General features: G+C 32.7%; 1 protein-coding gene across 2 annotated transcripts in view; it reads left to right on the top strand.

Moving 5' to 3' along the window:
- Positions 1 to 26216, top strand: part of LOC125675812 (uncharacterized) — a 133162-nt gene that overhangs the window by 36445 nt on the left and 70501 nt on the right. The window contains exons 7-12 of one of the 2 annotated variants that reach the window (XM_056159464.1): positions 1691 to 1711; positions 2606 to 2649; positions 2876 to 2966; positions 7204 to 7230; positions 9821 to 9847; positions 22797 to 22844. In XM_056159464.1, coding sequence (XP_056015439.1) covers positions 1691 to 1711; positions 2606 to 2649; positions 2876 to 2966; positions 7204 to 7230; positions 9821 to 9847; positions 22797 to 22844 — 258 coding nt within the window. Of the gene's footprint in view, positions 1 to 1690; positions 1712 to 2605; positions 2650 to 2875; positions 2967 to 7203; positions 7231 to 9820; positions 9848 to 14786; positions 15704 to 22796; positions 22845 to 26216 lie in introns of those variants that run through there. The other variant, XM_056159465.1, reaches the window with a different exon arrangement.

Genomic DNA, 26216 nt, shown 5'->3' with positions numbered 1-26216 from the left:
AAGTACGGATAACTCTTAGACTAATATGAATGTGACAAGTTTTGATAAAAGTGTTGGAATACAAAATGAATCACTTCCTTGTCAGGATTTCAAAAGGTGTGTTGTCATGATATGAAGTTACTGAGACACTAATATTTGCAAGAGTAAGATGTACATGTACCAGTGTATGAGAGAACGGACAAGAAGTCCACACTATAGGTCCCGTTCCCTTGTGACATTGGCTTCCTTGATATCGATATTTAAAGTTTGGTGTCTCCAAAGTTTTTTTTCATGTACGTGTACACCGTACCGAATGGGTACCATTACGTATACCATCAATCAACATGGTAACCCACCATGGTATTGAAATAGTGCTGGTTTTCCCCTATCGGATTTAACCGCAAAATAACCAGTTCTGTTTATTAAAAAGCATTATGACTAACGAATTTCCAATTAAAATTCTTAATTACCATTCATTTAAATTACATGTACATGTATTGATCTATCTATTTTGGATAAACGTATTCTAAATATGCATATGGTAATAATTCCAAACAGTTTAAGGCGTTGTACACACTGAACTATACATTTGTACTGTAATGAACCCTTGATTAAAAATAAAAAAATATATATATACATATGTATGCACAAACTGCATTCCTCTTTAAAATTACCTGTGCGTTAAGACCCCGTGGGGATCCGGGTTAGAATAGGTCTTCAGTACCCCTTGCTCGTCGTAGAAGGCGACTAAACGGGGTGGGCCTTCAGATGAGACCGCATAAACCGAGGTCCCGTGTCACAGCAGGTGTGGCACGATAAAGATTCCTCCATGCTCAAAGGCCCTTAGCGCTGAGCATAAACGGACATTTTGCAGCCCTTCGACGGCAGTGGTGACGTCTCGATATGAGTGAAATATTCTGGAGAGAGACGTTAAACAATATTCAACCAACCAACCTGTGGGTTAAGTACATGCAATCGAAAAAAAAAACCTCATAGCATTTTCGTTAAAGGTGACAATATTGTGCTGTAGAAATCAGACCTAAAATGACGTTTTTTTTCTCTTAAGCGTGAAGTTGTTTTCTATTGACTACATTACATATTTACATAAATATTCCGATGCGGAATTTTCGGCACATATACATATTATATACATTCATTCACTTACATCCCCCTTCCATCCATTTGAAAATATTCATAATTTTGATTAAATTTACTTTTTTATTTCGGTTAGTAATTTCTCTCTTTCCCGCAATGTTTACATTTGAATGAAAAGTACCGAAGGTATACGAGATGTAAATTCGTTATCTTAGATCACAGCTTCATTTTCATTGATAAACTCTTCGTTCCCAATCTCAAGGCGTTCCTTTCCCGATAAAAACCGCTTCGTGGAACAAACTTATAGACAACTCCTGTACATGTATATCTGATGATAATATTGGAAACTTTCACTTTCGAGAATTTTTAATTTTACTCTCATTGATACAAAAATCATGGAACGTAATACGTTACATGCATATTTTAGAACAATTCTATTTTACAATCAAAGAACCTTAATGTTGATCGCTTAGAAATTCCTTAAAAATTCCTTCCTTCCAATCATGTATACTACAGGTATACTACATGTATATGATACTAATCAATTTTCCTTTTTTTTTTTTCATTTTATTGATCTCCTTTATGAATTTAATTTTTACTTTTTTTTTCTTTGTAGAGAATCAACGGGCTGAGCTGAGTAAGATTATTTCAAATCATTTCATTAGAACTAGTAATACAGACGGTACATGATTGCAACCTTTCTGCACTCCATACATTTCAAAATAATCATGACAAGCTTTTAAGAAAAGAAAGAAGATCGAAGATAGGGCGGCATATTGTTTTTGTCCTGTCTGTCATTCTGTAATTCTGCCATTCTGTCATTCGGTCATTCTGTCTGAAACTTTAACCTTCCTAATAACGTTTGAACAATAAGTGATAGAGCTTTGATATTTCACATGGATATTCCTTTTGACAAGACCTTTCCGTGGGTACCAACTGTTTTGACCCTGTGACCTTGGAGTTTGATCTACTTTTTGAAACTTTAACCTTGCAAATAACTTTTGAACTTTAAGTGATAGAGCTTTGGTATTTCACATGAGTATTCCGTGTGACAAGACCTTTCCGTTGGTATTAAATCTTTTGACCCTGACATTTGACCTACTTTTAACTTTTTTTTTTACATTGGTCATAACTTCTAAATGGTAAATATTAGAGCTTTCATATTGTACATGGGCATTTCTTGTGACAAGATCTTTCTACTGGTACCAAAATATTTGTCCTTGTGACCTTGGCCATCTTTGGAATTGGCCATTATCGGGGGCAATTATATTTCACAAACAGATCTTGTTTAGACTTGATATTCAACTTTGAATAATGTGTGATTTGCAGCTTCATGTTATGAGATTGTTTGTTATCGTCACCTTCCATGATACACATTTAATCAAATGTAATTTTATCAAACACAATTTTCACCCAGTGCGTTATATTCAGTTTTTCATTAGAGCCATGAACATTTCATATTATTCATTTTTACTATTAGATTTCAAATTCTCAAAGAATGTTATTGATGATTTCGATATTTTTATAACAGTGAAGCGAAAGATGTCCATAGATGGCACGGAAGAAGACCAACAGGTACGTATATGATAAGAAGAGTACTGTGTACATTTGTTTTAAACATTGATATCAACACACATGTATTCCTGTAATATAAACGGTTATTTTCAAAAGAAAATTACATGGATCATTGATTGTAGTCTCATGGATGTCTAAATCAAATGGAATTTTAAAATTCAAATTGTAAACATGCCTATTCACAACAATAAATGGAATGTAAGTATGCTTTTGCTACGTCATATAGGGTTCCGTGACAAAAGGACCAAGGATAGATATTGAAGATGACATTCAAACAGAACTAAAAGCAAATGAGACTGTACGTCTAGACCAAAAAGGTAACGACAAATATATGCACACATTCATTTATCATTTATTTGCTGTATACATGTATAAGAGATTTATCTAATTACAAATATATACAGACAACAATAGAGCCTACTGCATCTGGGTGAAGAAAAAGTTTGGATATGACAAATGATGAAAACGTGAAGATAAATGTGAGAGAGAATAATTCAATAGAGTGATACACACATGATTATAGTGGGACAAGAGAACACACGTACATCTGAATTTTCGGAAACGATACTCTAGCAGTACAGTGTAGGTAGCGTGTCCTTAGTGTAGATCGTTTTCAATAAGACCACTGTGTTCATCTGGTTAAATTGCGATGGTATCCCAGTCTTCTTAATGAAGGCCTTAGATCACAAGTCAGCGCATGAAAATTGAGGAAATATCATTAAAGATTTGGTACATTGATTATGACTACGTATTAAACTCCACTTACCTAACCAAGACATAGGCGAGTGTGACCGGTCGACATGGGGTGCTTACACCTGTCGTGGACCCGATCCTACCTCTGGGTTCAGGGGTCGTTGTTCGAACTTTACATAATCTTGTATTCTTTAGGGAAATGATGAGTTTAATCATTGTTTGTTATTTTCACGTTTTACTTAACATTCACTTTGTTACATACACAGATCCGTTATCTGACTTAACAAAGGACCAGCGTATTGCATTAACCAATGAAACAAAATGATATATATGGCATTACGGCGGATAAACAAAACTGGGAACTAGAATTTCCTCGCATATAATCCGATTCCACCGATATTTTTTTTACTTTAAAAAACGTCTAATCAAGGAAAGTTAACAACATTTTTGCAAAGTGATGTGAATGATAATATTGTCAGTTACTACGGGTAAAAAAAAAACAAAACAAACACGGGAGTCCCCGAAATGAAACGTCGGTCCTGAAAAAGAAGTAGAGGTTGAGAAAATTCGAAAGGTGAAAAATAAAAATGTCACCAAATATGGTTTACACTTTATTCTTCGCTAAGATTTGAGAAAAATGAAGAAAATGGAGACAAATTTATATTCCCGCATTTGCACACAACACAGAAAAAATAAATGGCATGAACAAAGTAGCTAGGAATAAAAACTTCCATCATTCAACTTTAAGCAGACGCGTGAACTTGACGGATCATAAACTTATTTGTGTGTGTGGATTGGTTAGTATCAGAAAATTTACATTGCACCACTCTTAATGTTTTTATTTACCATTCATTTAAAGTACATGTATACGGATGTATATTTAATTGCTGTTATAAAATTTAGAAATTCATTTCAAAATCAAAGATTATCTCCCTAATGCATAGCTCTTATCCTTGGACGAATTTGGCTCCACTTGTTTGGCACGCTGTTTTTGGCTATATTTAGCTCTAAAACTTCATAGTTATTTCGGATATCAAACATTTCGGTTGAGCATCACTGAAGAGACATTATTTGTCGAAATGCGCATCTGGTGCATCAAAATTGGTACCGTATAAGTTTTACATGTACATGCATTGATCTATCCATTTTGGGTAAATTGTGTGCTAAATATGCATATGGTGATGATTTCAAACAGGATAAGGCGCTGTATACATTGAAATATATATTTGTACTGCAATGAACTCTTGATTAGAAATTCACAAAAAATATACATATGTATGCACCAACTGCATTTCTCTTTAAAATTACCCGTGCGTTAAGTACATTTAATCGAAAAAAGTCATAGGATCTTAGTTAAAGATGACAAAATTGTACTATTGAAATCGGACCTAAAATGACGTAATTTGATATTTTTGTCTTTAGTGTGAAGTTGTTTTCAATTGATCACATTACATATTTATATAAATATTCCAATGCGGAATCTAAGACACATATAAATGTCTACATTAATTCACTTCCACCCCCTTCCATCCAATTTAAGATATTCATAATTTTGATTAACTTTTCTTTTTTATTTCGGTTAGTAATTTCTCTTTCCCGCAATGTTTATATATCAATGAAAAGTACCAAAAGTATCTGAAATGCAAATTCGTTATTTTGGACGACAGCGTAAGTTTCGTTGATAAACCGTTCGTTTCCAATCTCAAGGTGTTCCTTTCCCGATAAAAACCGCCCCGTTCTTGTTTAATTTATTATGAAAAATAAAGTCACACCTATTATTTGAAGAATTTCTGTTTTGTATGAATTATCAGTGAAAAATGTTTCGTGGAACAAACTGATGCGCATCTACTGCACATGTATATCTGATGATAATAATGAAAACTTTCATTTTCGAGAATTTTTAATTTTACTTTCATGGATACAAAAATCATGGAACGTAATACGTTACATGCATATCTTAGGATAATTCTATTTTACAATCAAAGAACATTAATATTGATCGCTTAGAAATTCCTTCCTTCCAATCACATATACTACATGTAAAACGTATACGGTACCAATTTTTGATGCACCAGATACGCATTTCGACAAATAATGTCTTTTTAATGATGCTCAACCGAAATTGTTGAAATCGGAAATAACAAACTTGTAGGTCCTAAGAGCTATTTTAGGGGAAAACGTGGAGTCAAAATCGTCCAAGGATAAAAGATATGCACGACGGAGATAATCCTTCATTTTGAAATGAATTTCTAAATTTTATCACAGCAATTAAATATACCTAAGGATGTTTTGTGCCAACTTTGGTTGAAATTAGCCCAGTGGTTCTTGAGAAGAAGATTTTTAAAGATTTTCCCTATATATTTGTATGTAAAACTTTGACCCCCTATTGTGGCCCCATCCGACCCCCGGGGGCCATGATTTTAACAATTTCGAATCTGCATTATATAAGGAAGCTTTCATATAAATTTCATCTTTTGTGGCCCAGTGGTTCTTGAGAAGAAGATTTTTTAATGACCCTACCCTATTTTTACCTTTTCTTGATTATCTCCCCTTGGAAGGTGACCTGGCCCTTTATTTTAACAATTTAGAATTCGCTTTACCTAAGGATGTTTTATGCCAACTTTGGTTGAAATTGGCCCAGTGGTTCTTGAGAAGAAGATTTTTAAAGATTTTCCCTATATATTTGTATGTAAAACTTTGACCCCCTATTGTGGCCCCATTCGACCCCCGGGGGCTGTGATTTTAACAATTTAGAATCTGCATTATATCAGGAAGCTTTCATATAGATCTCAGCTTTTCTGGCTCAGTGGTTCTTGAGAAGAAGATTTTTAAAGATTTTCCCTATATATTTGTATGTAAAACTTTGACCCCCTATTGTGGCCCCATCCGACCCCCGGGGGCCATGATTTTAACAATTTAGAATCTGCATTATATAAGAAAGCTTTCATATAAATCTCAGCTTTTCTGGCTCAGTGGTTCTTGAGAAGAAGATTTATAAAGATTTTCCCTATATATTTGTATGTAAAACTTTGATCCCCTATTGTGGCCCCATCCGACCCCCGGGGGCCATGATTTTAACAATTTAGAATCTTCATTATATAAGGAAGCTTTCATATAAATCTCAGCTTTTCTGGCTCAGTGGTTCTTGAGAAGAAGATTTTTAAAGATTTTTCCGATATATTTGTATGTAAAACTTTGATCCCCTATTGTGGCCCCATCCGACCCCCGGGGGCCATGATTTTAACAATTTAGAATCTACATTATATAAGGAAGCTTTCATATAAATTTCATCTTTTGTGGCCCAGTGGTTCTTGAGAAGAAGATTTTTTAATGACCCTACCCTATTTTTACCTTTTCTTGATTATCTCCCCTTGGAAGGTGGCCTGGCCCTTTATTTTAACAATTTAAAATTCCCTTTACCTAAGAATGTTTTGTGCCAACTTTGGTTGAAATTGGCCCAGTGGTTGTTGAGAAGAAGTTGAAAATGTGAAAAGTTTACAGACGGACGGACGGACGCCGGAATACGGGTGATCAGAAAAGCTCACTTGAGCTTTCTGCTCAGGTGAGCTAAAAATGTTGAGATCCGAAATAACAAACTTTTAGGCCCTAAGAGCTGTTTTAGGGAAAAACAGAGTGCCAAAAACGTGTAGTCAAATTCGTCTAAGGATAAGAGCTATGCTCGAGGGAGATAATCCTTAATTTTGAAATGAATTTCGAAATTTTATTACTGTACAGCAATTAAATATACATCCTTATTTTCAAGCTCATAACCATTATGTATATGATACTAATGCATTCGCATTTGTTTTATTTTATTGCGCTCCTTTATGAATTTAATTCTTGTCTTTTTTTTCTTTGTAGAGAAAGAAAAAGAGCTAGATGAGAGGGGTAAGATTATCTTATATCGTTCATAAGAATTAGTAATACAGACTATATATAATTGCAACTTTTCTGCACCTCATACATTTCAAAATAATTAAGCTTTAAAGAAAACGAAGTATTTTTTTTTCAAAATAGGAGCATGTCTACTATAATTGTACATAATTTACAGACCTTGAAGCGTACTAATGTACCATTTGAACCGTTCTGTTACCGATAAGAGCCGTTCTGTTACCGATAAGAACCGTTCTGTTCCCGATAAGAACCGTTCCGTTACCGATAAGAACCGTTCTGTTCCCGATAAAACACTTCCCTTCAAACCGTTCAGCGTGCCGTTTCCAACCCAAAGCGTTCCGTTCTCGTCTAAAACCTTCCGTTTCCTCAAATCGTTCATTTCCTCAAAACGCTTATTTCCGCGTATTCATTTGGAAGTCTAGCGTCACTCCTTCATTATAAGTCAACATGGCGCTGGGTCGAAATGAAAGAAGAATATCACTCTTGATTCATCACGATATTTTAAAATTGTACAAGGGTGGACATTTCTCCACTTCAAATTAATAAACATTTACAGACAAACCAGTTCATCACGATCACGACACGACAGAACATATTTTCATTTTGGGGCAAAATCCGAATTTTCTTTCACCAAAATTGTGAATTGAAATCAAGTAACTGAAGAAGAAACTATTTGAACATGGTCATTCTTTTCTTAAAACCAATAAAACGATAAATCAATGAAGAACGTTAATGTTACTGACGATGAAAAGAAGTCAATGCAGCGTGGATTCCCTTTTTGTTGTTCTTGATAGGGGATATCGAAACAGATTGTTAAATCGTAAGATTTACGTTAAGTACGGATAACTCTTAGACTAATATGAATATAACAAGTTTTGATGAAAGTGTTGGAAATTTAAAATTAACGACTTGCTTGTTAGGATTTCAACAGGTGTGGTGTCATGATATGAAGTTATTGAGACACTAAGAGTTGCTAGAGTAAAATGTACATGTACTAGTCTATGGGAGAACGGACAAGGAGTCCACACTATAGGTCACCGTCTCTGGTGACATTGGCTTCCTTGATATCGCTATTTAAAGTTTGGTGTCTTCAAAGTATTTTTCATATACGTGTACACTTTACAGAATGGGTACCATTACGTATACCATAAATCAACATGATAAGCCACCATGGTATTGAAAGAGTGCAGGTTTTACCCTATCGGATTCAATTGCAAAATAACCAGTTCCGTTTATTAAAAATCATTATTACTAACGATTTTCAAATTAAATTTTTTAATTACCATTCATTTAAATTACATGTACATGTATTGATTTATCTATATTGGATACATGTATTCTATATATGCATATGGTAATGATTTCAAACAGTATAAGGCGCTGTATACATTGAAATATACATTTGTACTGCAATGAACTCTTGATTAAAAATTCACCAAAAAATATACATATGTATTTACAAACTGCATTCCTCTTTAAAATTACCTGTGGGTTAAGTACATGTAAAAAAAAAATCATAGGATTTTAGTTACAGGTGACAACATTGTACTATTGAAATCGAAACTAAAATGACGTAATTTGATATTTTTTTTTTTGTCTTTAGCGTGAAGTTTTTTTCAATTGATCACATTACATATTTATATAAATATCCCAATGCGAAATTTAAGGCACAAAAAATGTCTACATTAATTCACTTCCATCCCCCTTCCATGCATTTTAAGATATTCATAATTTTGATTCACTTTTCTTTTTTATTTCGGTTAGTAATTTCTCTCTTTCCCGCGATGTTTATATATAAATGAAAAGTACCGAAAGTATGTGAAATGCAAATTCGTTATCTTCGACGACAGCGTCATTTTCGTTGATAAACCGTTCCTTCCCAATCTCAAGGCGTTCTTTTCTCGATAAAAACCGCTGTTTCTTGTTTAATTTCTTATAGAAGTTAAAATAACACCTACTATTTGAAACATTTTTGTTTTATATGAAATATATAGTAAAAATGTTTCGTGGAACAAACTTATGCACAACTACTGTACATGTATATCTGATGATAATAATGGAAATTTTCACTTTCGAGAATTTTTAATTTTATTTTCATCGATACAAAATTCATGGAACATAGTACGTTACATGCATATTTTAGAATAATTTTATTTAACAATCAAAGAACATTAATGCTGATCGCTTAGAAATTCCTTTCTTCCAATCACATATACTACAGGTAAAACTTATACGGTACCAATTTTGATGCACCAGATGCGCATTTCGACAAATAATGTCTTTTCAGTGATGCTAAACCGAAATTGTTGAAATCCGAAATAACGAACTTGTAGACCCTAAGAGCTATTTAAGGGAAAAACGGAGTGTCAAAAACGTGGAGTCAAATTCGTCTAAGGATAAGAGCTATACATGAGGGAGATAATCCTTGATTTTGAAATGAAATTCTAAATTTTTTCACAGCAATTAAATATTGATCCGTATTTCCAAGCTAAGAACCATTATGTATATGATACTAATGTATTTGCATTTGTTTTATTTTATTGCGCTCCTTTATGAATTTAATTCTTGTCTTTTTTCTTTGTAGATAAAGAAACAGAGCTGGCTGAGTGGAGTAAGATTATTTCAAATCAATTCATAAGAATTATTAATACAGACTATATATGATTGCAACCTTTCTGCACCCCACACCTTTCAAAATAATCAAGCTTTTAAGAAAACGAAATATTTTTTTAATTTCAAAATAGGAGCATGTCTACTATAATTTTACATAATTTACAGACCCTCAAGCGTACTACTGCACCATTTGAACCATTCCGTTACCGATAGGAACCGTTCTGTTCCCGATAAAACACTTCCCTCCAAACCGTTCAGTGTGTTGGATCGAGCCTAAAACGTTCCGTTTTCGTCTAAAACCGTCGGTTTCCTCAAATAGTTCATTTCCTCAACAACAAAAAAAAACAACAAAAAAAACAAACAACAAACAAACAAAAATTACGCATGATCATTTGGAACTCGAGCGTCAGTCCTTCATTATATGTTAAGATGGCGCTGGGTCGAAATGAAAGACGAATGTCCCTCTTGATTCGTCACGATATTTTAATATTTTACAAGGGTGGACATTTCTTCAGTTCAAATTCCTGAAGGTTTCCAGCCAAATTACCAGCTCATCACGACGCAACACGACAGAGTATATTTTCATTCTGGGGGTACAAGCCGAATTTAATTTCACCAAACCTGTCAACTGAAATCAACTCACTGAAGTAGAAAATATGTGAAAATGCATTACTCATTTTAAACCCAATAAAACGATCTATAAATACACGAAGAACGACAATGTTACTATTGATGAAAAGAAGTTCATTCGGTGTTGATTTGTTTTTGTTAATGTTGATAAGGGATATTGAAAAACAATATTAAATTGTAAGATCTACTTGAAGGTGGAATGATACACGTGGTGATTTTTCCTGTACCGATGCCTCTTATATTTATAGAAACCTCTGTAATAACCCCAGATCACAAGTATTTTTGTTTTGTTTGTTTATTTTTCACAAATTTGTATTCATTTGTCAAGGAAAATTGAATTTCATCAATTTTCTATTGCATACTCCAGAACTCCTCATTTTGTCTTTTGAGATATTTCGGTTTACGGTGTTTGAATTGCAATACAACAAAACAGTATTTTTAGTCATCATAGTTTTTTTTTATTATTTCAGGAAATGGGTTTTTTAACATCAAAATTCAATTTGTTAAAAACTGGTGTTTTTTTTGTAAATAGAAAATGCATATGTATACTAATGATATGAAAAGATGAAATTGAAAAAAAGTTTCTATACAGCCATATATAAAAAACTTTAACAACAACGTTGGTTTTGAAATTCTGGGTGGAAAAGTTATCTTGCCCAAAATAGTAAGATCCAAATAACCTGGTACTTTATGTCAGAAAATTATACAATTTGCATATATTTTCGTCCAAAAGCCATGAAATCTTTCTCAGATAAGTGAGAAACGATACATGGAGAAAATATACAATGTTATTGTAAGAATAAACTTTTTTGTACAGGATGTTATGCACCTGGGTTAATATATGCATATATTTGCATATGAGCAAAACAGTAACATGAAATGCATGTGCTGTTAAGGGTATAATATTGTCAACATAACAGGCTATAACAGTAGGCTAAATATTTTAAAAATAATTTGAGGAAATAGAAAAATATATGCAGGCAACAGATATTTAAAACAAAATAAAGCACATATTACTTACTGGAATCTTTTAGTGACTGCAATATTCTATTTTACAGCATTACTATTTACCTGATTTAGATGTAATGTAAATAACTTGAATAAAAATAAACATATTAAACAGAACAGAAATTCGTATACATGATGTACAAAATATATCTTTCAAAATCGAAATAACTATTTTATATGCTAGTACTCTCAATAATAAGGATAAGGTGACACATATACACGTGTATGTAGCATTATATTTAATCGTTTCCTTACACGTGATACGTATATGTATACTTTAAAAATCTAATTGATTAAGTAATGGTATTGGTGATGAATTGGTGATAACCATTTGTTTATTCTACATATAATGAAAGGTTTGCTTGAAATACACGGCATTATAGAATCATGTGAACTTACTTTCGTTTCTTGAACGGTCGCCATAGCTCAGTGGTAGAGCGCTCGCTTTGTAACTTAAAGGTCGTGTGTTCGAACCCTTCTGATGCCATGGCCTTTTCAAACATAAGATGTAAACTTTTGATAGTTCGATATATATTATACCTTCACCAAATACTCGGCATTTAGAAGCGAGAGGCCCGGGTCTTTAGGATATGACCTTAAAAGTGGAGTTTCCGTGTCACGGCAAGCGTTGGCATGTTAAAGACACTTCGCACTAGGCCTACGGTACTTCATGTTTTTTCTGCGTTTCTAACGATCTGGCTTTGTTCATGAAGAAGTTATTGTAGCGCTCCTATGTCCGTCAAATACCTCCCCTTTAATAAAGCGTTGACAAGAACAGAAATAAATTCATCTTCATGAAAAGAAGAGTTCTGTTTATGGATTCTTAAGCTATCTGTTACATGAGTAAGTCAGGGTTTTTTTTACCGGAAGACAATGGAGTTTCACTGCAATTACCGCCATTATGACGATGGTTCTTTCCCTCTTAAGTACGGATAACTCTTAAGACTAATATGAATGTGACAAGCTTTGGTCAAAAAGTTGGAAATTTAAAATGAATCACTTGCTTGTTAGAATTTCAACAGGTGTGGTATCATGATATGAAGTGATTGAAACACTAAGATTTGCTAGAGTAAGATGTACAAATTTAAATTGAATTCTGTATTCTCCTTACCAATAGTACAAAGGTATTGAGAAAATACACATATACAATACAATACAATATACAATACAATATACACTAGAAATATACAATACAATATACAATACAATACAAATATACTATACAATATACTATACAAATACACAATACAATATACAGTACAAATATACAATACTATATACAATACTATACACTGCAATATACAATACAAATATACAATACAAATATACAATACATATATACAATACAATATACAATAAAAATACACAATACAATATACAATACAAATATACAATACAATATACAATACAAATATACAATTATACAATACAAATATACAATGCAATATACAATGCAGTATACAATACAAATATACAATACAATATAAAACACAATACAATATGCAATACAATATACAATACAAATATACATTACACATATATATATACAATACAATATACAATACAATACAATATACAATACAATATACAATACGATACCTGCAATATACAATACAAATATACAATGCAATACAATACAAATATACAATACAATATAATGTACAATACAATGCAATACAACACAATATACTACAATACAATATACAATACAAATATACAATACTCTATACAATATACAATACAAATATACAATACAAATATACTATATATATATATATATATATATATATATATATAAATATATATATATATATATATATATATATATATATACCTATATACCATATACAATACAATATACAATACAATATACAATACGATATATAATACGATACACTGCAATATACAATACAAATATACAATACAATGCAATACAATACAAATATACAATACAATATAATGTACAATACAATGCAATACAATACAATATACTATCGTATGCAATACAATATACAATACAATATACAATACAAATATACAATACTATATACAATACAATATAAAATGCTATATACCATACTATATACAATACAAATATACAATACAATGCAATACAAAAATATTATACAATACAAATATACAATATACAATATAATATACAATGCAAATATACAATACAGTATACAATACAAATATACAATACAATATAAAATACAAATGTACAATACATTATACAATACACATATACAATTAAATATTTGAAAAAAGAATACCTTCACTGGGTACCAGTAATGGTATTTTCTAAAAGGACTTATTTGGAGTTATTCTGGACTTTAGGTTATGCAAGACATATTATGGATATTTTTTCTTAAAACCAATAATAAGATCAATCAATGAAGAACGGTAATGTTACTGATGGTGAAGAGAAGTTAATACAATGTGGATTCCCTCTCTGTTGTTCTTGATAGGGGATATCGAAACAGAATGTTAAATCGTAAGATCTACTTTAAGTACGGATAACTCTTAGACTAATATGAATGTGACAAGTTTTGATAAAAGTGTTGGAATACAAAATGAATCACTTCCTTGTCAGGATTTCAAAAGGTGTGTTGTCATGATATGAAGTTACTGATCATGAGACACTAATATTTGCAAGAGTAAGATGTACATGTACCAGTGTATGAGAGAACGGACAAGAAGTCCACACTATAGGTCCCGTTCCCTTGTGACATTGGCTTCCTTGATATCGATATTTAAAGTTTGGTGTCTCCAAAGTTTTTTTTCATGTACGTGTACACCGTACCGAATGGGTACCATTACGTATACCATCAATCAACATGGTAACCCATCATGGTATTGAAATAGTGCTGGTTTTCCCCTATCGGATTTAACCGCAAAATAACCAGTTCTGTTTATTAAAAAGCATTATGACTAACGAATTTCCAATTAAAATTCATTTAAATTACATGTACATGTATTGATCTATCTATTTTGGATAAACGTATTCTACATATGCATATGGTAATAATTCCAAACAGTTTAAGGCGTTGTACACACTGAACTATACATTTGTACTGTAATGAACCCTTGATTAAAAATAAAAAAAATATATATATACATATGTATGCACAAACTGCATTCCTCTTTAAAATTACCTGTGCGTTAAGACCCCGTGGGGATCCGGGTTAGAATAGGTCTTCAGTACCCCTTGCTCGTCGTAGAAGGCGACTAAACGGGGTGGGCCTTCAGATGAGACCGCATAAACCGAGGTTCCGTGTCACAGCAGGTGTGGCACGATAAAGATTCCTCCATGCTCAAAGGCCCTTAGCGCCGAGCATAAACGGACATTTTGCAGCCCTTCGACGGCAGTGGTGACGTCTCGATATGAGTGAAATATTCTGGAGAGAGACGTTAAACAATATTCAACCAACCAACCTGTGGGTTAAGTACATGCAATCGAAAAAAAAAAACCTCATAGCATTTTCGTTAAAGGTGACAATATTGTGCTGTAGAAATCAGACCTAAAATGACGTTGTTTTTTTTCTCTTAAGCGTGAAGTTGTTTTCTATTGACTACATTACATATTTACATAAATATTCCGATGCGGAATTTTCGGCACATATACATATTATATACATTCATTCACTTACATCCCCCTTCCATCCATTTGAAAATATTCATAATTTTGATTAAATTTACTTTTTTATTTCGGTTAGTAATTTCTCTCTTTCCCGCAATGTTTACATTTGAATGAAAAGTACCGAAGGTATACGAGATGTAAATTCGTTATCTTAGATCACAGCTTCATTTTCATTGATAAACTCTTCGTTCCCAATCTCAAGGCGTTCCTTTCCCGATAAAAACCGCTTCGTGGAACAAACTTATAGACAACTCCTGTACATGTATATCTGATGATAATATTGGAAACTTTCACTTTCGAGAATTTTTAATTTTACTCTCATTGATACAAAAATCATGGAACGTAATACGTTACATGCATATTTTAGAACAATTCTATTTTACAATCAAAGAACCTTAATGTTGATCGCTTAGAAATTCCTTAAAAATTCCTTCCTTCCAATCATGTATACTACAGGTATACTACATGTATATGATACTAATCAATTTTCCTCTTTTTTTTTCATTTTATTGATCTCCTTTATGAATTTAATTTTTACTTTTTTTTTCTTTGTAGAGAATCAACGGGCTGAGCTGAGTAAGATTATTTCAAATCATTTCATTAGAACTAGTAATACAGACGGTACATGATTGCAACCTTTCTGCACTCCATACATTTCAAAATAATCATGACAAGCTTTTAAGAAAAGAAAGAAGATCGAAGGTAGGGCGGCATATTGTTTTTGTCCTGTCTGTCATTCTGTAATTCTGCCATTCTGTCATTCGGTCATTCTGTCTGAAACTTTAACCTTCCTAATAACGTTTGAACAATAAGTGATAGAGCTTTGATATTTCACATGGATATTCCTTTTGACAAGACCTTTCCGTGGGTACCAACTGTTTTGACCCTGTGACCTTGAAGTTTGATCTACTTTTTGAAACTTTAACCTTGCAAATAACTTTTGAACTTTAAGTGATAGAGCTTTGGTATTTCACATGAGTATTCCGTGTGACAAGACCTTTCCGTTGGTATTAAATCTTTTGACCCTGACATTTGACCTACTTTTAACTTTTTTTTTTACATTGGTCATAACTTCTAAATGGTAAATATTAGAGCTTTCATATTGTACATGAGCATTTCTTTTGACTAGATATTTCTACTGGTACCAAGATAGTTGCTCTTGTGACCTTGGCCATCTTCGGAATTGGCCATTGTCGGGGGCATTCGTGTTTTACAAACACATCTTGTTTATTTCAAAATAGGAGCATGTCTATAATTTTACATAATTTACAAACCCTGAAGCGTACTACGGCAACATTGGAACTGTTCCTTTACCGATAAGAACCGTTCTGTTCCCGATAAGAACACTTTCAATCAAACTGTTCAGCGTGCCGTTTCCAGCCCAAACCCGGTACTTTATGTCAGAAAATTATACAATTTGCATATATTTTCGTCCAAAAACCATTAAATCTTTCTCAGATAAGTGAGAAACGATACATGAAGAAAATATACAGTGTTATTGTAAGAATAAAAATGCATGTGTTTGTTAAGGGGTATAATATTGTCAACATAACAGGCTACAACAGTAGGCTAAATATTTTTAAAATAATTTTAGGAAATAGAGAAACAGATGCAGGCAACAGATATATAAAACAAAATAAAGCACCTATTACTTACTGGAATTTTTTAGTGACTGCAATATTCTATTTTAGAGCATTACAATTTACCTGATTTAGATGTTATGCCATTAACTTGAATAAAAATGGTCAGTACCAATGAAACGGGGTGTATTTACATTTAGCACCCTAATCTGCCATGACATTCTCTCTTTCCCTTTCCTTTTAAAACATAAACAGAACAGAATTTCGTATACATGGTGTGCAAACTATATCTTTCAAAATCGAAATAACTATTTTATATGCTAGTACTCTCAATAATAAGGATAAGGTGACAGATATACACGTGTATGTGGCATTATATTTAATAATTTCCTTACACGTGATATGTATATGTAAATTTTAAAAATCTAATTAATTAAGTAATGGTATTGGTGATGAATTGGTGATAACCATTTGTTTATTCTACATAAAATGAAAGGTTTGTTGAAATACATGGTATTATAAAATCATGTGAACTTACCTTCGTTTCTTGAACGGTCGCCGTAGCTCAGTGGTAGAGCACTCACTTCGTAACTTAGAGGTCGTTTGTTTGAACCCTGCTGATGTCATAGCCTCGTCAAACATAAGATGTAAACATTTGATAGTTCGATCTATATTATTCCTTCACCAAATACTCGGCATTTAGAAGCGAGAGGCACGGGTCTGTAGGATATGACCTTAAAAGTGGAGTTTCCGTGTCACGGCAAGCGTTGGCATGTTAAAGAAACTTAGCACTAGGCCTACGGTACTTCATGTTTTTTCTGCGTTTCTAACGATCTCGCTTTGTTCATGAAGAAGTTATTGTAGCGCTCCTTTGTCCGTCAAATATATCCCCTTTAAGAAAGCGTTGACAAGAACTCAAATAAATTCACCTTCATGAAAAGAAGAGTTCTGTTTATGGATTCTTAAGCTATCTGTTACATGAGTAAGTCAGGGTTTTTTTTACCGGAAGACAATGGAGTTTCACTGCAATTACCGCCATTATGACGATGGTTCTTTCCCTCTTAAGTACGGATAACTCTTAAGACTAATATGAATGTGACAAGCTTTGGTCAAAAAGTTGGAAATTTAAAATGAATCACTTGCTTGTTAGAATTTCAACAGGTGTGGTATCATGATATGAAGTGATTGAAACACTAAGATTTGCTAGAGTAAGATGTACAAATTTAAATTGAATTCTGTATTCTCCTTACCAATAGTACAAAGGTATTGAGAAAATACACATATACAATACAATACAATATACAATACAAATATTCAATACAATATACACTAGAAATATACAATACAATATACAATACAATACAAATATACAATACAATATACTATACAAATACACAATACAATATACAGTACAAATATGGAATACTATATACAATAATATATACAATACTATACACTGCAATCTACAATACAAATATACAATACAAATATACATTATATATATATATATATACAATACAATATACAATACAATACAATATACAATACAATATACAATACAAATATACAATACAAATATACAATACAATATACAATACAAATATACAATATACAATACAATATACAGTACAATTTACAATACAAATATACAATACCATATACAATACAATACAATACAAATATACAATTATACAAAACAAATATACAATACAAATATACAATACAAATATACAATTCAATATACAATACAATACAATACAAATATACAATTATACAATACAATATACAATACAATATACAATACAATATACAATTATACAATACAATACAATATACAATACAATATACAATATATATATATATATATATATATATATATATATATATATATATATATATATATATATATATATACAATACATATATTCAATACAAATATACAATAAAAATATACAATACAATATACTATAGAATGCAATACAATATACAATACAATGCAATACAATATACAATACAAATATACGATATGATGTGTTCACAATATATACATATGTACAAACTGCAGGAATATGAACAAAGTTAAGCCCTCCCCGAAACTATACGGTGTCTCGATATTTATATCTATATATACATCCTGCCCAATTGTCATTGTAATATATGTGTACCTGTAAATGTGCATCTATTACATATCCGATATAGAAAAAAATCTGCCACAACAATTGTCGAAGCTTCGAATCATCATAGGTGCTCGAAGTTTTAAAGAAACCACGTGTCGCTGGGAGACATAAATATTTTATTTTTAATTTAAAACGTTTTGAAAATACAACTACTTATGTCTTTTCAGCATTTACGTTTACTTTCCATATGTTACAATACTCACTAAAAATATTTAAAAGTGTTTGTAATCCATCATGAGCCTCCAAAATCAACACTGTATCATCCGCGTATAACACTTTCCTTTCCCTACATTTGTTCTTTTTTTCATTTTCAAAACATAACCAGGTAAAACAGGTGTGTCTAAATTATCAGTTTTAGTTTCAACAAAAACAAGAATATTAAACTTATTTACAAAGTCGAGAAACTCTGGATATTGACATCGTGTTATTAAACCACCTACATTTAATACAGCCAAGTTTATCGCATCACATACTGCACCTCGCTTGTCCCGTGAATTATTATACACTTCACTGACCATATCATTGTCACAACGGATTCGTCTGTCCACTCCAGCGTGTTCCTATTTCGTTGATTCCGGGGTGGATCCAACTCTTTGTCGCTTCGTATTTCTAGATAACGCTTGACTACGGGCACTTTTTTTTAGCTCACCTGAACCAAAGGTTCAAGTGAGCTATTCTGATCACATTTTGTCCGGTGTCCGTCTGTCTGTCTGTCCGTCTGTCTGTAAGCTTTTCACATTTTCGACTTCTTCTCCAGAACCACTGGGCCAATTTCAACCTAACTTGGCCAAAAGCATCCTTGGGTGAAGGGCTTTCAAGTTTGTTCAAATGAAGGGCCATGTCCCTTTCAAAGGGGAGATAATCACAAAAATGCAAAAATAGGGTGGGGTCATTTAAAAATCTTCTTCTCAAGAACCACTGGACCAGAAGAGCTGAAATTTACCTGAAAGCTTCCTGACATATTGTAGATTCAGGTTTGTTCAAATCATGGCCCCCGGTGGTAGGATGGGGCCATAAGGGGGGATCAAAGTTTTACATACAAATATATAGGAAAAATGTTTAAAAATCTTCTTCTCAAGAACCACTGAGCCAGAAAAGCTGATTTTTACATGAATGTATGTTTCATTGTGTTGTACAGGTGTATGTTTCATTGTGTTGTATTGGTGTATGTTTCATTGTGCTGTACTGGTGTATGTTTCATTGTGTTGTACTGGTGTGTGTTTCATTGTGTTGTACTGGTGTATGTTTCATTGTGTTGTACTGGTGTTTGTTTCATTGTGTTGTACTGGTGTATATTTCATTGTGTTGTACTGGTGTATATTTCATTGTGTTTTTCCCCATATCACTATTTGTTGTTTGATGCATTCTCAGTGATTGACATTAGTCGACAATGCTATACGAAATCTGATGAATCAATGAATATTACTTCCGAAGCTATTAAAATTTACTATACACATATACATGTATTTGAAAACTTCGATTAGAAAGGCGTCGTGCACCTTTATGACAGTAATAATAATAATAATAACTAGACACAATATTATTGTAAACAACGAGGTTTTCCGTTTGATTCTGTATATGATTTGTTGATATTCTCAAATTGTATTATTTGTCATAGTTTTTGATACTGACAAATATTTCGTCTGGCTTTCAACATCAAACAAAATCCTGTTTAATACGGCCTATTTAAGAGGCCTCGAATTTCCAATTTTCATCCTATTATATAATATCGAATTATGTGAGTTTTTGCTTTTGCTCTTTGGTCGAACAAATTTGTAGGGATTGTAACTCTCGTAGCGATTTAAGAATCTTCGGTAGTTAGTTTTTCAGAGTTGTTTATTTTTAATATATCTCTATTATAGCTAATGGTCACAAAAAATACAAATAGATATTGAAAAGTATAAATAAGCATATAGTTAGGTGTAAGTAAATTAGTTCAAGAAGAGCTGTCAGCACTAAAAATTCTTTTAACAATCTCTGTCAAACACATTCCACTTTAACTTGATCAATTCCATTTGATCAAAACCCTTGTGTGGTTGTTAAGAAGCTACAAAACTCAGTGATTTCAAAGATGCCATATTGTTTGTTTTCATTAAATCGGTAAAATCAATGTTTTTTTGTTTTTTTTTTACAAAAATATGTTGTTAAGGTATATTTTTCTGTTTGTTTGAAAAAAAACAAAAAACAACTGCAAATACCATGACGTAATGAATTCAAATACCAATATTATTGTAATTACACAAATTTCTTTCAAAATTAGGCGAGAGAAATTCAACATTTCGCCGACTCATTTTTTTCCGCTTTCGAAAACAATTTTGAAAAAATCTCGATTTTTCATTTCCACCCATGTTTGGTTTTAAAATTATTTTTATCAAATTAAAATCAACAGAAAGTTTGACACTGCTAAGCCTTCTAGTGGAATTAAAAAACGTCTGTTTCACATGGTATATAAACCAAACTGGAGACTCAAGTCATGCTTGGTTTGATTGTCAAGATTATTCTGAAGATATTTTAAATCAACAGCATCCTAGCACTCAGAAATATCATAATTTATTTAAGCCCTACCTTTTTGATATAACATTTATCAGTTACTTGCACTGCATTTTCAACTAGGCATCATTAAAGAAAATTTAGTAAGGTATGTAGTCAGGCTTCTCTCACTAGAGGCCCATCTTATGCATATATCGATTAATCTCTTTGTATTTAGTTGTACATGTACGTATATTGTTATGTTAAGATCAGATTATCTAAGTTTTTTATGTGAACTACATATGCACCGTAGGATGTGTGAATTCAAGTATTTACATGATTCATCCTGCTGTATTTAGTTAAAGTGATACGAATTGTGTATTCTACTTCTTTTTACATGACGAAATTTTGGGATTATAGGATGGGTACTTTTTTCTTTTTTTTTGTTGAAAATATGATTCATTCTGCTCGTAAAAATAGCTAGTTCCGGCATACACAGTTTCAATTTCTATTTGTTTTTTGTTCTTATCCTATTTATATACTACCAGGATAACGTGTGGTACAGCTTGATACATGTAGCTAGCAATAATTACATTATATTATGTACATGATGGTAAGGCCCTTCAAACTAATGCGCTATGAAGAATGCGCAGGTGCTGTAAAGTATTAGCAAAGGTTTGATTATGGGACCAGTAATCTTTGTGTATTTAAAAACCTTCTCCATTTGTTAATTGGCGTGTCCAAGAAATTGAGACTGGTGTGTGATATTTCGTGAATCAATCTCAAATGTTTGTGACGAATTTGCTGTATCAACCAGTAACATGGATTGCAATGAAAAGGAAGAGATAAATGTGTGATCAAATTTTAACTAAATAATAACAATTATGTCTCTTCTTTCTTTCTTTTTTATTTCTTTGTTTTTATTTTTTTGGTCCTTTTACCCATTTCTTGGGGAAACAATCAACAACCAAACTTCTATTTCTGTCGTCTTATTCCATCCACCAGTTTCTATAGGAAGATGATGATTACAAGTTCGCAATTTAGTTAATGTGATCATTAAATCTCTAGGAAAGTTCAACAGATATATCCCGTGGGGATCCGGGGTTACAATAGGTCCTCAGTACTCCTTGCTTGTCACCAAAGGTGACTAAATGGGGCGGTCCTTCGGATGAGACCGCAAAAACCCGTGTCACGGCAGGTGTGACACGATAAAGATAAAGATCCCTCCCTGCTCAAAGGCCATAAACGCCGATCATAGGCCTAGATTTTGCAGCCTTTCACCGGCAGTGGTGACGTCTCCACATGGGTGAAATATTCTCAAGAGGGACGTTAAACAATATTCAATCAATATAAATCAACATATATTTGTTTTTAAAATCCTATAGGTAATACATTTACGTGAGTTGTTGATAACATTATTTTGTTTTCTTTACGTGATTTCAGGAAGGCGACGTTTTGGCGAATACAACACATGGAAAACACCTATTTCAGGTAATTATACCTATTGATTATATGACATATTTAATATCACTGATATCCTATGAACTGAATGTCTCAGATAGATACGTGTAGATAGATAGATAAATAAAAATGTATGATACATTTACATTGACAAATTTTATCCTCCCTCTCCCTCTGTGTGTGTGTTCATACAACATGTTTTATTGACCGACAATAGTGAGTGCCGAAGCGCGGGAACATTGGTTAATACTGCTGGCTTTCGGTCCCCAAAGTTCCTAGTCACATTAAATGTGGTGCAATTGTCCCTGTCAACATAATTCAGCTAAATAGCAAACTTTTAAAGATACTAAAGAGATTTCCTATGAACGAAAACACCAGGGGGGGGGGGGGAAGCACACCTATAAACACATATTTTAACAAATAAGCAGAAAACTTACAAAAACTCGACAAATACAATGACTACAATTCTACGTATTACAAGACACGTCCTCTCGGCTTAGAGCTCGCGGGCACGAGAGAAAGAGAGAGAGATAACAGCACTTACATACAGAGTACTCAGAACCCCATCGGAAATCTCAAAATTCCACCCCAATCACTACAATACAAAGGTTAAAATGACGTATATCTCAAACGGATACTCCGTCCATTAAACACTGGTATATGCATGTAACAGGGCAACCGAAAATCTAAAATGATCTGTAATACTTTGAGATAAGTGTAGCTTCTCTAATCCTTCTTTGTTTCTGAAATTGAAGGTATATCAGATTACTTTTGGCTTTTTCACATCGGTGTATTGAATGGAGCGTGTTAGCCGGCCGGTGTGAAAAGAGTCAGGGCGATAGACATTTCTTATATTTACATGTTTATTTTAGTTATTTTGATTTTATTTCATAGGTGGTAGTTAGAATACCCATAGATTAGATCAAGTGAATTCATTACACAGTGATTAGGATATATCAGGAGCTGAATTGTATCACTGCTCAATAAACTCGTTGAGATTATCTCGGGAAATCCCATCGAGATTGCGTTTGTTTGCTTGTCAGGTGTGTGTGTGTGGACACTAAATTACATCCAGACTGAATAACTGTTTATATTGGGGATTAAAATAAATCAATGTACAGCTTTAGAATGATAACCCTCGCACTCCCTTGTAATATAATGTGCTGTGACGTCGCGCACGCTATTGGTGTCAAAGCTTACGTTAAATCTGAGATGCAAAGAAAAGAAAAACCTGATATAGCAGAGATTTGATAGTTGAGGCTAATATAGTATTAAAAAAATTCTGAGATATTAAATCTAAGTACTGGCTAAACTGGATTAGTATATATATGTATTTCATCTGTGATCATGTATTAGTAATTTGTCATGCAATGCTTGTAAATTAATTTTAAATGGCTACAATAAAAAGGAATACCTCATGCATAGCTCTAATCCTTGGACGAATTTGGCTCCACTTGTTTGGCACGCTGTTTTTGGCTATATTTAGATCTAAAACTTCCTAGTTATTTCGGATTTCAAACATTTCGGTTGAGCATCACTGAAGAGACATTATTTGTCGAAATGCGCATCTTGTGCATCAAACTTGGTACCCTATAAGTTTTACATTAGAATTATGTGTTTTTTGTACATATGCGCGCGCAATTAACAACTACCACGTTACCTGCCGTTACATTGATATATCACTTTCAAATGCAGTTTCTTAATACAGGACAATAAAACACTAAATATAAGCATGCTACGATGCTTTATATATGACTTAATGTTTACACGCATGACTGCGCAAAAACTGAACTTTACTATCCATAATTCAGTGCGTGTATCTAATACTATACATGATGGATGTGTAGATATAGCACACGAAACTCTTACACTGTGAATATGTCAAATGAATATCGTCCGAGATTACAAATTCGTTCTGCATTTTGTTTTCTGAATGCATAAACATACACAATAACATACATTTTTTTTTTCTATTTAAGATTCAATTACAAGGGTTATCATGGCAACCTTTTGACAGGGAAAAAAAAAGGGGGGGGGGGCTTTTGACAATGGTTGGTATCTGCTATTTCTATATTCAGAGGAAGCCGTTTTTGGTGACTGTCCTCCACCCACTATATCTCATTGTAAATTAATTTGAAATGGTCACACCCCACTATGTATCATTGTAGTATAGTGAATGAGAAGAATGTAAGATATAAAGAGACGACATTCAGTGAAGAATAACTCCCACCCAATATAATCGAAGAACATGAAATGAGCCCCAAATCTTCCTTTTTTTATTTGCTTGTCAATAATTTAAGACGAATCCATTTTCAACTTCCCCTCCGGCTCGAAAAGCGATGTTTCGTGCGAGCATTGAATAAAACATGGTCCACACACACAACACAGTCTCCGGACTTGAATGACGCTCCCCGCTTGTTGTTTTCTTTTCCATCGCCCCCGTTCACGCTGTTATCGTTCTTTACGAAGAAGACAGCATTGTTCATGGTATTCGTCTAAATTACATTTTGGTGTAAGACAATTCTAATGAATAACATATATCTGAGTCAAAGATTTGAATGGAAGGTAATTCTTTCTGTAAACTGATTCAATTTTGTAAAATACAAACTTTTATAAAATCAAATTTATTAGGGTATTTTGTTTTTATATGTTTCAAGCAACTGAATTATTTAGCATTTCAATTGGTTAGTGTTAATGTGTATTTCCTAGACAATGTCAGTTTGCTTATTTTAAGAAAGTGGTCCATAATTGTTGTCAAATTATAAGCCAAAATGGTAAAATTATGCAACATGTTATATTTAAATGATCTTTTCTAAAGTACCAATTCGTCAATTTGTCATTTGAGCGTTGACAAATTGGTACTTTAGAAAAGATCATTTAAATATAACATATTCCATAATGGTACATCATATCAGGTTGATTGATGCATATGATTCGATAACGAGAATTTAAAAAAAAAAATATTGCTGCATGGTTTATGGTGCTTTGTCAAAGGTTTTTGATCATGCTTGGCAGAGGGGACTTGATCTGTATTATGATTCTATCTACCCCCACCCCAGACAAAAATCTACATTTGCTGTTGAGCATTCGTACCTGGAATTGGACATTGATGTCGGGATCCACTGCCATTTGCAGAGTTTTGTGTTTTTTGTTTGTGTTTCTTGCATTCTTTACTCTTTGTTCGTTGCATTTTTTCGTTTTCTTTTTTTATTCTTTACTTATTCGTATCCGATCAGTACCTGTCAATGTGCGTGTTACTGTACCTCTTTAATAATCTTAAGTAAATATGATATTTATCAATTTCAAGTGAATACAGTGATCTTGACCTCTGACTTAAGAACATAAAATTGGTGTTACTTAAGAATCAAGTCTAATAGAGGTATGGGATTTTCAAAAATGATA

Source organism: Ostrea edulis, chromosome 3 (genome assembly GCF_947568905.1).
Source record: "Ostrea edulis chromosome 3, xbOstEdul1.1, whole genome shotgun sequence".
In the NCBI taxonomy this organism is placed as follows: Eukaryota; Metazoa; Mollusca; class Bivalvia; order Ostreida; family Ostreidae; genus Ostrea; species Ostrea edulis.
This window is presented reverse-complemented; position numbering and strand designations above follow the sequence as displayed.